This window comes from Leucoraja erinacea, chromosome 22 (assembly GCF_028641065.1).
Source record: "Leucoraja erinacea ecotype New England chromosome 22, Leri_hhj_1, whole genome shotgun sequence".
Taxonomy (NCBI): Eukaryota; Metazoa; Chordata; class Chondrichthyes; order Rajiformes; family Rajidae; genus Leucoraja; species Leucoraja erinaceus.
Window position 1 is genome coordinate 9,955,905 of NC_073398.1, and position 13,907 is coordinate 9,969,811.

At 45.3% G+C, this 13,907-nt stretch overlaps 1 protein-coding gene across 4 annotated transcripts in view; it reads right to left on the minus strand.

Annotated features, from left to right (window-relative positions):
- Positions 1-13,907, minus strand: part of LOC129707706 (non-muscle caldesmon-like) — a 175,540-nt gene that overhangs the window by 15,872 nt on the left and 145,761 nt on the right. For all 4 annotated transcript variants that reach the window (XM_055652929.1, XM_055652927.1, XM_055652928.1 and 1 more), the window contains 5 exons: positions 13,390-13,530; positions 7,063-7,106; positions 5,891-5,972; positions 3,784-3,927; positions 1,295-1,390 (listed from right to left, as the gene is read on the minus strand). In XM_055652929.1, the coding sequence (XP_055508904.1) occupies positions 1,295-1,390; positions 3,784-3,927; positions 5,891-5,972; positions 7,063-7,106; positions 13,390-13,530 (507 nt within the window). The remainder of the gene's footprint in view (positions 1-1,294; positions 1,391-3,783; positions 3,928-5,890; positions 5,973-7,062; positions 7,107-13,389; positions 13,531-13,907) is intronic.

Sequence of the window (13,907 nt, forward strand, 5' to 3'; positions counted from 1 at the left end):
AGGTCAGGGAGATTGTCAAATGGGTGGGTGGAGTGACAAAGGTCATAGGTGTAAAGGAGACAAAAGGGTGTCAGATATGGAGAGAAGATGAGGAGAGAAATGTAAAACCAGAGGGAGGTGTAGGTGGAAAGGGACAGAGGGGGTGCAGGAAAGATGGGGGGGGGGGGGGGGGGATAAAAGGAAATGGGGATCCGGGAGTGGAGATGAGCGTAGTGTGGGAGCTGGTGAGAGAGATGGATGTGTTCCGTGATGAGTTGTGGGGGAGAGAAAGAGGGTATTAATTGAAATGAGGGAATTCAATATTGATACCATTGGGTTGTCAGCTTTAGACAACTGTACAGCATTCTTTCTGTACTACAATGCAGTCAGCCTCGATCGTTATAGTTCAATTTTAAAAGTGTGTCAAAACCCACAATCTTTCACCACAGGGCAGGAATGTAACCAAATGAGCCACAGCGAACACCGTCCTATTCCAAGGACAAAAATACTGGTAAAGTGCAATTTAAAATTTCAGTTGCAGTCCCAATTTTTTTTTAATTATTTCAGTCTATTATAGAGAAAACACTGCAATATACTTCTACTTTCAATGTAGCTATTGGCCATGGATGTTATTATCAATTACATCCATCAATATCAGCTTCTGTTTCATATTGAGTTAAGGGTTTTGGAAGAAACGTACTGTGCTGTAGAGTTCTCTTAGCAACATTTACTCCGTGCTGTAGACATTCACTTTGTTAATAAACCATTCTTCAATGCATGTGAATAGGCTGAAAAGAACTGAAAGGCAGCACGATGGTGCAGTGGTAGAGTTGCTGACTTATAGCGCCAGAGACCTGAGTTCGCTCCTGACTACTGATGCTGTCTGTACGGAGTTTGTACGTTCTTCCTGTGGCGGCGTGTGTTTTCTCTAGGTGCTCCGGTTTCCTCCCACACTCCAAAGATGTACAGGTTTGGAGGTTAATTGGCTTAGGTAAAATTGTCCCTAGTGTGTAGGATAGCGCAAGTATATGGGGACTATCAATGGTCAACACGGACTCGATGGGCCGAAGGGCCTGTTTCCAGAATGTATCTCTAAAGTGAAGTAATAAAGTACTACTTCCACTGAACTGCATGCAAAGGCAAAAGGATTTCACTGTACCTCGGTCCCTGTGACAATAAAGTACCATTGACCATTGAAGTTCAGAACAGGCCACTGCTGCAGGTGGAGCTCCCTACTTCAACAGGAATGCCCCAGAATCATTGCCCTGAGATAGCACGTGTTATGAAAGGCAGAGGGAAGAGGCGGGTGACTTACTGAGGGTTTAGCTGCAGGTGATTTGTTTGTTTCAGGAGTTTTGGTGAGCCACTGGTTGATGCGACCGGCCACGCCAACTTTCAGACCTGCTACTTCCTACAAGGACAGCCACAAACAGAATCCCGTGAAGCTCTTGTGATTGCATGCACATTCCAGTCAGAGTTAAAAGCTTGCCACCACAACATACAGTTCAACAAATAACTGCAACCAATATCGTTTCCTGAAATAGTCTCTGCAATGGGGATCCAGTGTATAAAATCGTGAGGGGAACACAAGGTGAAAAAGTTTCACATTAAATATCAATAGGGAGAAATCTAGGACCAGAGGTCATGATCTCGAAAATGAAAGGACGTTCCTTTAAGAAGATGAGAAGGAATTTCTTTAGTCAGAGGGTGGCGAATCTGTGGGATTGGTTGCCACAGAAGGCTGTGGAAGCCAAGTCAATGGATATTTTTTAAGGCAGAGCTAGATATTCTTGAGTAGTACGGGTGTCAGGGGTTATGGGGAGAAGGCAAGAAAATGGGGATGAGGGGGAGAGTTGGATCAGCCATGATTAAGTGGACTTGATAGGGCGAATGGCCTAATTCTGCTCTTGTACCTTATGAACTTATGTAGCAATTGAACATGGATATTATGAGCAATTGCATCTAGGAGCTGTAGGGAGAGGCTGGATTGAATAGTGCTTCATTCCTTGGAAAACAGCAGGCAGAGGGATGATCTTATGGGGATTTAAAATCATGAGTGGAATAGATAGGGTGAAAGCAAAGTATTTTTCCAGCGGAGGGGGCTCAAGAACAATAGAACATAGGTTAATGTGGTCAAGAAGGAACTGCAGATGCTGGAAGATCGAAGATACACAAAATTGCTGGAGAAACTCAGCGGGAACATAGGTTAATGATGAGAGGGGAATGATCTAATAGGCGCTTGTGGAACAACTTCCTCCCAAGGCGGGTGGTGGGTATACGGAACGAGCTGCCAGAGGAGGTAGTTGAGGCAGGTACAATAACAATATTTAAAAAGATACTTGGATAAGTACATGGATGGGAAAGGTTTGGAGGGATATGGGCCAAACAAGGGCAAAAGGGATTAGCTTAGATGGAGCACCTTTCTCGGCATGGATGAGTTGGGCAGAAGTTTCTGTGCTACACGACTCCATGACTCTAGATTAGATGCAATCAAACAATTTACTTTTCCATGCTAAATATATGTATTCAGAATACGCCTGGTGGAATGCAGTTCCTGTGATGAAAGATTTCTGGTGTAGTGCACATTTTTTTTTCAAATCTAGGATTTCGGCAGGGGCAAAGTTTAAAGGAGATGTGCGAGGCAAGTTTTTTTACAGAGGGTGGTGGGTGCCTGGAATGCACGGCTAGGGGCGGTGGTGGTGCTTAAGAGATTGGGCACATAGATATGTAGGGAATGGAGGGATATGGATTATGTACAGGCAGATAAGGGTTGGTTTTAGGATTATGTTCAGCACAGACATTGTGGGCCGAAGGGTATGTTTTTGTTCTGTGCTGTTCTATGGAAATTTCACAGGCGTTTAAGGTGCGCTCACTAACTCTGACACCATGAGGGGGTTTTAAACTGTGATCAACAGTTCCGGGTTAACTCCTGGGTATATCAGCAATGTCAAACAATGAGAATTTAAGTTGTGGTGGAGCCATTTTGGGGTTTTCTCCATTTCACTGCAGTGGGCAAATCTTCTTGGTTTAATTAATCAAACAGGATAAACATCTCCAATGCCCAATACAATGAAAAGACTTCTCATGAAGAATAATGCAGTGATATCAAGCATAGTTTGAATGTTTAACTCCCAAACCCAGAGGTGTTTTCAACACGAAACATGTAGGAAGGAACAGAAGATGTTGGTTTAGACTGAAGATAGGCACAAAATGCTGGAGTAACTCAGCGGGACAGGCAGCATCCTCTGGATGGAAGGAATGGGTGAAGCTTCAGACTCTGTCTGAAGAAGGGTCTCAACCCGAAATGTCATCTAATCCTTTTCTCCAGAGACGCTGCCTGACCCGTTGAGTTACTCTAGCGTTTTGCGTCTACCTTCGACACAAAACAGCTTTGTGGACTTTTGATTCACATATATAAACGTTTGGGACCAAAATTATCGTTATCACTAATAACGGACAGGGTAGAAATTTATCATCACATTTTGACTGCTACTCAATTGTAAAGCAGTGGAAATTTCATCCCATGAAATTGAAATAGGCCGCATCAAAGAGCTGTAGAGAATTGATATAAAGCTGTTCTTCTCATATACAAAGCAACGTGTCCAAACACCTCCACGGGATAAAGTGTTAAACAACAAAGGACACAAATCATATCTCGAACAAAAATAGCGGTGTAATAAATCTGTGAGCAATGTTATTCAGTGTCAGCACACTGGCCAGATTGGGTCTCATGCTGTCGACCTACCCTGGTTCTATTTCCGTGCCACCTTACGCAGGTGGCAAGACCCCACGGAGATACCTTACCTTGTTGGGTGTCCCCTTATTAGTTGGGGAAGCAGAACCATAGACATCACCAGTTTCCCACATGCTCTTAATGTTCCGCACCCCCTCAGCTGTCAGCGGGAGGTCCGATGCCAAAGGCTTGCCCCCCTTGGTGGTTTTGGCACCCTAGATGGAGACAAAAGTGATCGGAGAGCCGGTGAAAGCAGTCGCCGAGGCAAATATACACATCAAGATCACAATGGTCTACAGTGACCATTGTCAACTTCCCTCACCAATTCATGAAGGCTTTCACTGCAATCAACGCAAAAAATAATCCCAGTGTTTCTTGAGGGTTTTGCACAAATGGGATTAATATATCCCGGGGAATAAAACTCCACAGCTATTGTTAATGCTACTGAGATCAAACTGTGGGCTGCAGCTAATCCCAGGGTTTAGGGAACGTGGGCAAGCCTTTAAGGTAAACTTTTCATCACCTAAGATGATTTATACCTCTGAATTTTATTCCATATAAGCTTCCCAGTATTGTTTGTGATATTTAGTTTAGCTTAGATATACAGCATGGAAACGGGCTCTTCAGCCCACCGAGTCCATGCCGACCATTCATCACACGTTCACACTAGTTCTAGGCTATCCCTATTTCTCTACACACTAGAGGCAATTTACAGAGGCCACTGACCTACAAACCCGCATGTCTTTTGGATGTGGGAGGAAACCGGTGCACTCGGAGGAATCCCACAGTGACATGGGAGAATGTGCAAACTCCACACAGACAGCACCCGAGGTCAGGATCGAACCTGGTTCTCTGGAGCTACAAGGCAGCGGCTCCACCGCTGAGCCAATGGGTGACATTCCCATCTGAGCTATCAGAATGATTCTGCACACCGACATCTAAGAAGACGCTGTTCCTGCAACTATTTAATGAAAACATTGGAGCGATATTTTCTACCACCAGTTTCCGCTCATCGGATATATTCAGGATGACAGGAGCTTGAGGTTTTGTTGGCGTTGCTGACTGACCTAACGGTTCTGGGAGAGGTTTACTCATAGTGCGCGATGTAATCGAGGTTACACCATGCATGTTGGCAAGTTACAGTGGTTCAACATCCCAGCTCAGCTGTGCTGGTGATTCAAAGTCTCTGCTCGGCCATTGCACGTCCAAATGTTTGACCGCTACCTCCCAGGGCAGCTCACGAGCACCACGACTATGAGAACACCGTCACCTTCGGGCAGCACAATGGCGCAGCTGGTAGAGCCACTGCCCGACAGTGCCAGAGACCTGGGTTCAATCCCGACCTCGGGTGCTGCCTGTGCGGAGTTTGCATGTTCTCTCTGTGTCCATGTTGGTTTCATCTGTGTGTTCCAGTTTGCTCCCATTTCCCATTGATGTACGGGTTTGTTGGCTAATTGCCCCTCTGTAAATTTGTACCTGCTGCGTAGGGAGTGGATGAGAAAAGCAGGATAACATAGAACTAGTATGATGGTCGGCGTGGACTCGGTGGGCCGAAGGGCCTGATCCCTGTATTCTTCCATCTTTTGAGTTTATGTAGATTAATCTGGGTGTCAGGGGTTACGGGGAGAAGGCAGGAGAATGGTTGAGATGGAAAGATAGATCAGCCATGATTGAATGGTGGAGTAGACTTGATGGGCCAAATGGGCTAATCCTGCTCCTATCGCTTATGAACATGCAAAAGTTATCAATTTTTGAATTTCAATCTTTGCCTCCATTGTTAGCAGAACTTTTTGGTATTGTCCTCATTTACCACACCCAAATCAAGACTTTATTGCAGATTCAATTTTACAACCCATCGAAGAGCAATCTGTTTAGGGTGTAAATATGTACACCTTGACAAAGATTTCCCCAAGTCAGGGTTTCATTCAAATCAGGATACACAATTCTAAAAGTGAAGATGGTACAGACTTAGTTATTGTTATTGTAATGGTGCATTTGATTTATATGATATTTTATTTAAATATCTACTAATAGTTCCAGATTTGGAGGGTTTGAATGTTGCCGTTGTCTTCAAGACAAATTTGGAAAATTCTCCTGAAAGTGTAATTTTATTGAACCCCAGATTTTCTGGTACAGGAAAAGCGATGCTAGCACTAGATCGCTGTGCTGAGCGCTCACCTCAATTGCGTTGGTGTACTGCTCCAATTTGCTGTCAATCTTGGACACCCCCAGTACAGGACGTGCTACCTTGGTGGTTGTGCTGAAAATACAATGAAGTTGCCAGTGATATTTGTCCCGTAGAACATACAACGTGGAACAGTACAGCACAGGCTTCAATCCTGGAACTATGTGTGAGGGAGAAAGCAACTAGAACATGAGGAGGCTGAGAAACTTCGGCATGTCTCCAATGACTCTTACAAACTTCTACCGATGCACTATAGAAAGCATACTGTGGGGTATAATGTTCCACCACAGTCATTCCTTCTTCCCCCTGCTCCCACCTGGCAGAAGGTACAGAAGCTTGAAAGCGCGCACCACCAGATTCAGGAACAGCTTCCCCTTTGTTATCAATGATCCTTCCATAAGCTAGATTTCTGTCCGATTCACCTCTACCCCATCACGGACGTTGGACGTTGTCCATGGAACTGGTGCGCTACAATGTTGAGAAAAATATTCTGCACTCTGTATCTTCCCCTTTGCTCTATACTTGATTTTGGCTTGATTGTATTTGCGTATAGTATTATCTGGTCTGACTGGATACAATCCAAAACCAAGCTTTACGCTGTGCCTCAGTACACGTGACAATGGTGAATCTCAACCTCTCTCCACCCACTGCAATAAACTGTTACATAAGTGTGCGGGCAACAGGCAAACCTTCTGTAGAGGCTGCCAGTAACTTAGACATACAAGTTGGAAGATAGAACTTAAAACATATAAAAGTACAGCACATGTCCGTGCCGAACATGATGACAAGACCAACTCTTGTCTGCCTGTACATAATCCATATCCCTCCATATCCACATCTCCATCCAGAGGTCTCTTAAGCTCCACTCTCGTATCTGCCTTCTCCACCACCATGGCAGCGTTCCAGGTCCCCACCACTCTCTGTGTAAAAAAAAATTGCTTCTGGACTCCCCCATCAACCCTGGAAAAAAGGTTCTGACTGTCTACCCTATCTATGCCTCTCATCATTTTATGTACTTCTATCTGGTCTCACCTCAACCTCCAGAGAAAACAATCCAAGTCTGTCCCACCTCTGACTGTAGGCTAAGTCCCTCTCCCACAGAACGAGCAAGTCCATTTGAGAAATGTACTCTGTTGGACGGTTTAGAAAGGTTAGAAAGTTGTACCTCTTTTTCGCTGATTTATTCAAAAAATCTGCTCTTTCGCCAATCTGTAAACAAAATGCAGAAAGGTTATTTTAACGTTGTCACCACATGAAATGTACGCCAGAACACTGGGGACATAATTTTCACAGACAAGGGACACTGCATAATCCACAACAATCTCACACCTGATGGAATTCAGCAAGAAAGCAGACAGAAAACTTACTGAAGAATCATGCACCTAAAACTTCTATATCCATGCCGTGTTGAGATGATTGGAATCCTTCCAATAATGCGCTGCATTGACATGGAAAATGTAGCCTCTTCAAGCCATCAAAGTGATAGAAACATAGAAAAATAGGTGCAGGAGAAGGCCATTCAGCCCTTCAAACCATGGCTGATCATCTAAAATCAGTACCCCGTTCCTGCTTTTTCCCCATATCCCTTGATTCCTTAAGCCCTAAGAGCTAAATCGAACTCTCTCTTGAAAACATCCAGTGAATTGGCCTCCTCTGCCCTCTGTGGCAGAGAATTCCACAGATTCACAACCCTCTGGGTGAAAAAGTTTTTCCTCATCTCAGTCCTAAATGGCCAATCCCTTATTTGTTAAACTGTGACCCCTGCTTCTGGACTGCCCCAACATCGGGAATACTTTTTCATGCATCTAGCCTGTCCAATCCTTTAAGAAGTGGACCATGGGGTAATCAGAGCAAAATTAATCATCAGTTTTCTGAGCATTGAAATTTTCTTGGAGCATGATGTGTTGTCAATTTCCATGAGATATAATTAATTCAACTGCCTCTCAGTTTCCAGGTTAGAATATGCTGTAAAAGAGTGAATTAGCCAACTGGCGTTGGGATAACATAGAACTGTGGGTGATCGATGTTTGATATGGACTCAGTGGGCAGAACCTTCTGTTTCCATGCTTTATCTCTAAACTGAACTAAAGACACAAAGTGCTGGAGTAACTTAGTGGGTCAGGCAGCATCTTGTGCAGAAAATGAATAGGTGACGTTTCGGACCGGGACCCTTCTTCAGACTAAACAATGTGAACTAAGCTAAAAATTGCAAGAATGCTGGGAGATGTGAAGGTTGAGCAATGTTTAACAGCCCGGTATATTTAGTGCAGTATTTTCCCTGACAGCAGGTTTGTGTGTTAATTAAAGCACATGAGAAATCATAGGGATCTTGAAATAGACTCTGGCTCATCAATCCCAATAGACTAACTTAACTCTACTCAGAGAGAGACACACACAAAGTGCTAGGGTAACTGAGCGGGTCAGGCAGCATCTCTGTAGAATATAGATAGGTGACGCTTTGGATTCGAGTCGTAGCACCAGAAGCCGGGGACTCTGGTGCTACGACTCACCGTCGCCGTCGCGGGGCTGGCCGAGTCCGGAGCGGGTGGAGCGGTGGAGGAGCGCTGCTGCTGCTGCTGCTGCTACCGGAGAGTCGGAGGCTCCAACGGCAGGTCTGTGGACGGCGGCACCGGGAGCCCGCGGGTCCCTGGAGGGAGACCGCTTTTCAGGGCTCTCGCAACGGCGACTTCCCCCGCCCGAGTTGCGGGGTTGAAGAGCTCCTGGAGCGGGGCCTAAAATCACTGCCCCGCGCGGCTTGGAATGGCCGCGGGACTCTGCGAGCGCACGCCGGGGGCTCTAACAGCAAGACCCGGTGTGCGACCTCGCACCACCCGGCGTGGCTTTAATGGCCGTGGGACAATCGCCATCGCCAGCCGGGGGCTTTGACTTTGACTCTGACATCGGGGGGGGAGAGTGCAGTGGAGAGATAAGTTTAATAGGCCTTCCATCACAGCGATGTGATGGATGTTTATGTAAATTATGTTGTGTCTTGGGTCTATGTGTTTGTAATGTATGGCTGCAGAAACGGCATTTCGTTTGGACCTCAAGGGGTCCAAATGACAATTAAATGTATCTTGTATCTTGTCTTGTATCTTCTTCAGACTGGTTGTGGGGAGGTAGGAAAGCTCTACACAGGCTGGCATATAGAAGCTAAACTGGAAGGGCAGGGAAAGCTATTCTTGTGCCGACAATATATCCTTGTCTTGTACTAGATCAAGTGTATTCTCCCCAACATTAATTAGTCCACCTTCACTGTTTTATTTTCACAGACGTTAGGTCGTTCTACCCCACGTGTAGCAAATGAACAAACCGTACCTCAATAAAAGAACCGCTATTTGTCAGTCTTCCACCAAATACAACGCTAGATCACAACTCCAAGCCCAAGGACAAGAGCAGAAATGTCCACACCATCATGGCTTTCCTTGACCTTCCAGTTTAGCTCGTAAATGTCTGTCTGTGTAATGCTTTCCTCCCTCCAACCCTGCCTAAGTTCAGTCTGAACAAGGGTCCCGTCCAAAAACGTCACCTAGCCCTGTTCTCCAGAGATGCTGCCTGACCTGCTGAGTCTCCATGCCCCTTGACATAGAGATGCCTGTGTCTTTGCAGACAAACGTCCACTAAGTGGCAGCAGAGTGGCACAGCTGATAGAGAGAGGGCAGATGCATTTTACCAGGAGCTGTTATTTTGCTAAAAGCCTGAAGATGGTGCCATTGTGGAGAAAGTCATTTCAGCTCTGCACTGCGCTGCACTAAATGCAACTCTGACGAGCATGTTTGCTGTGATCACAACTCCACGTCTTGGCACACATTTCCAAAAGTGAACCCAAGGCGGTAAATGTGAAGTTAAAAATGGGATTGGACCAACATTCTGCATTCGCACGATGGAGCAAGGTGGTTCATCATCTCCCCGCTGCGTTTGATTCAAATTATATTGAAAATCTAATTGTTCACATTAGTTGGGAGTACAAGTGGCTGAACATTTGTTCACTGCACCATATATCCCACTCACACACTCACCAGTTGGAAGGTCTATGGTAGAACAGAGAACAGTACTGCACAGGAACATGTCCTTCGACCCACAATGTCTGAGCTAAACATGGTGCCAAGACCAACTCTTACAGTGTCTGCCTGTACATAATCCATATCCCTCCATTCCCTGCATATCCATGTGCCTCTCCAGAAGCCTCTGAAACACCACTATTCTATCTACCTCCACCACCACCACCCCTGGCAGCCCATTCCAGGCACTCACCACCCTCTCTCGGTGTAAGAAATTTGCTTTGCACATCTTTAAACTTTCCCCCTCCCACCCATCACAAATCTAATCTTTGATGATGTGATGGTTTAGACTTCTCCTATTCTCGTTGAGTTAGAAAAGTAGAAACTTTGTGTGCAGTTCTGATCGCTCCATTGCTAGAGTAATGCGGAGGCTGTGGAGATGGTGCAGATGAGGTTGACCAGAATGATGCCTGGATTAGAGGGCATTAACTACAAGGAGAGGTTGGGCAGACTGTTTTGTTCTGGAATGTCAGAGGTTGAGGGGAAACCTGATAGAAGTATATAAAACTATGAGAGGCACAGATAAACAATCAGGTCCATGGAAATGTCAATGACAGGGATCATAGCTTGGCTAGTTTTAACACGCTGGTGGTGGAGGCAGATACAATTGTGGCATATGAGGCTTTTGGATGGGCACATGGACATGCAGGGAATGGTGGGATATGGATCATGTACAGGCAGAGGCGATTAGTTTATCTTGGCATCATGTTCAGCGTGGGGATTGTGGACGGGAGGGCCTGTGCTGTGCTGTTCTTATAACCACCTAGTAAGACATTTCAGTCATTGTGTGTGCCTAGATAATTCCTAGCTACTTGTGCAACAGTTGGACGTATGTAAAGGGGTCTGTTTAAAAAATTGGTACCAAAAATGCTGCATAAAAGTCACACATCATTGTGGTAGGATTGATGAACGCAGTCTAATTAGACCAACTGATTATTTTACTGTTTTTAAGAAGGAACTGCAGATGCTGGAGAATCGAAGGTACACAAAAAAAGCTGGAGAAACTCAGCGGGTGCAGCAGCATCTATGGAGCGAAGGAAATAGGCAACGTTTCGGGCCGCTGAGTTTCTCCAGCTTTTTTTGTGATTTATTTTACTGTGTGTGTGTTTTAGTTCAAGTCTGTATATACATGCAAGAAAAAGAGTGTGTTTGCATGTGCATGTTGTGTTCAGTTGATATTCACTTTCAAACAGTGCCTCTGCAATAATCTAAGCATGAAATGGAAAAGTTGCGATGTTCTCCTTTAGATCTGAATTACTTCAAAAAAAGTCAATTAAAATCTCGAGTGCTCCGATCAACTGGAAAAAGGAATACTTTATGCTCTGGGGATAAATTCTGACTTTGTCGTAAAAGAGTTAGCTGGGATAAAACTTCAGGCATGCAATCAATGCAGAGAACAGGCAAACAATACAGAGGGGTTGGAGTCATGAAACAATCTTTCTGTTTTGATTGTTTGCGGTATTAACCAACAGCATTAACCAACTAAAGCAGCACACGGCAACTGAGCAATAGAATAATTGCACATCAAACTGCAGGCACATACGGTGAACAGGATGCACATATACTGGCAGATCTGAAACAGATTGCAGAAAGGTACAGGCATATCAACAACTGAGGCTTAATGTTCAGGATCTAGCTAATCATGTTGGAGTTCTCTACAATAACTAACGTTTGATACCTTGTCTTCATCTCCCTCTTTTACTTTTCATAAACCATGTCCTTTTAACTCAACCTTGATAAAAATTACAAGTAAGGTATAGAAACAAGGAACTGTCGATGCTGGTCCAGGAAAGGTACAAAGTGCTGGAGTAACTCAGCGGGTCAGGCAGCATCTCTGGAGAGCATGGATAGGTGACGTTTCACAGAGTGCTGGAGTAACTCAGCGGGTCAGGCAGCATCTCTGGAGAACATGGATAGGTGACGTTTCACAGAGTGCTTGAGTAACTCAGCAGGTCAGGCAGCATCGCTGGAGAACATGGATAGGTGACGTTTCACAGAGTGCTGGAGTAACTCAGCAGGTCAGGCAGCATCGCTGGAGAGCATGGATAGGTGACGTTTCGGGACGAGATAATTCTTCGCACTGATTGCAGAGGTGAGTGGAAAGAAAGCTAGACGTCCTGCTTTCTCCTTACCCACCCCTACAATTAGTCCCCGACCAGAAACATCACCTATCCATGCTTAACAGTATGATGTTCTCTCCCATTCCCACACTGACCCTTCTGTCCTGGGCCTCCTCCATTGTCAGTGAGGCCCAGTGCAAATTGGAGGAACAGCACATTATATTTCTCTTGGGCATCTTACACCTTTAACATCTGTTCTTTTAGTCTGGTAATAAGCCCAGATTTAATACAACTTCACCTGCAAATGGACGTGAGGACACGAGGCTTAAACCTGTCTTTGTATTCACAGAAATAATTGTCCAGACTTTTTACATTTCTCAACAAGAACGTGACCTCATCTCTGATCTTATTGAGAAGAACAATAAGTGAATTTTAGAAAAAGGCTGTTTGGCCCATCGTGTCCATGCTGACCAACAATCACCCGTTCACCAGTTCTATGTCCTGCACACTAGTGGCAATTTACAGAAGCCAATTAACCCTGAAACTTGCAAGTCTTTGGGATGTGGGAGGAAACAGGGGCACCCAGAGGAAACCCACGCGGTCACAGGGAAAACCCCCACACAGACAGCACCCGAGGGTAGGATTGAACCCGGGTCTCTGGTTAGTCTAGCAGCAGCTCAACCAGCTGTGGACAATATGTGGATCTTATTTACTTATGAATAGGTGACTCCATATGCACTTCACACTGGCTCGGCAAGGCCACCAGCATGATGAAGGACCAGTCTCACCCCAACCACTCTCTCCTCTACCCCCTCTCTCTCTCTCTCTCTCTCCTCTGCCCTCTCTCATCAGGCACGAGGTTCAGAAGTTTGAAAACGCACACCTCCAGAATCAGGGACAGTTTCTTCCCGGCTATTATCAGGCAACTAAACCATCGAGATATCACTAACTAGAGAGGGATCCTGACCTATTTCAATGGAGACCCTCGGACTCTTTTTAATTGGACTAAAATAAACTTTTCACTGTACCTCGGGACACGCGACAATAAACTAAACAAAAATAATATATTGAATATAAATTACTGTGCTGAACCGTTACAAAGCTGAATATAATGAACTCTCCACTGGTGAAATCCAATGTCTTTCTGGTGTAGACACAAAAAGTTGCAGTAACTCAGCGGGAGAGGCAGCATCTTTGGAGAAAAGGAATCGGCGATGTTTCAGGTTGAGACCCTTCTTCAAACTGATCCGAAACATCATCTATTTTTTCCCCAGAGGTGCAGCCTGACCCGCTGAATTACTCCAGCTTTTTGTGTCTATCTTTGGTTCTTTCTGGTGGTGCAGGCGGGAATTGAACTGCTCGCTGACAACGTACCTTGAGGGCGGAGCCGCGGGGGCTGACACATTTGAATGGCTCCTTCTCATTGCCTATCTCCGTATCTTCAGGCTTCTGGCGTTTCTCCGCCGCCTCTGCCCTTCGTCTCTCGATCTCTTCCTTCAGCTTCCTCTTCTCCTCCTAAAAGCAAGAGCAACCGTTAAAGTTACCCCACGCATAGATCCTTACCGAAATGTACCGACTAGTGAACGGCCTGGATAGAGTGGATGTGGAGAGGATGTTTCCACTAGTGGGAGAGTCTAGGACCAGAGGTCATAGCCTCAGAATTAAAGGACGTTCCTTTAGGAAGGAGATGAGGAGGAATTTCTTAAGTCAGAAGGTGGTGAACCTGTGGAATTCTTTGCCACAGAAGGCTGTGGAGGCCAAGTCAATGGATATTTTTAAGGCAGAGGTAGATAGATTCTTGATTTGTACAGGTGTCAAGGGTTATGGGGAGAATGGGGTTAGGAAGGAGAAATAGATCAGTCATGATTGAATGGCGGAGTAGACTTGATGGG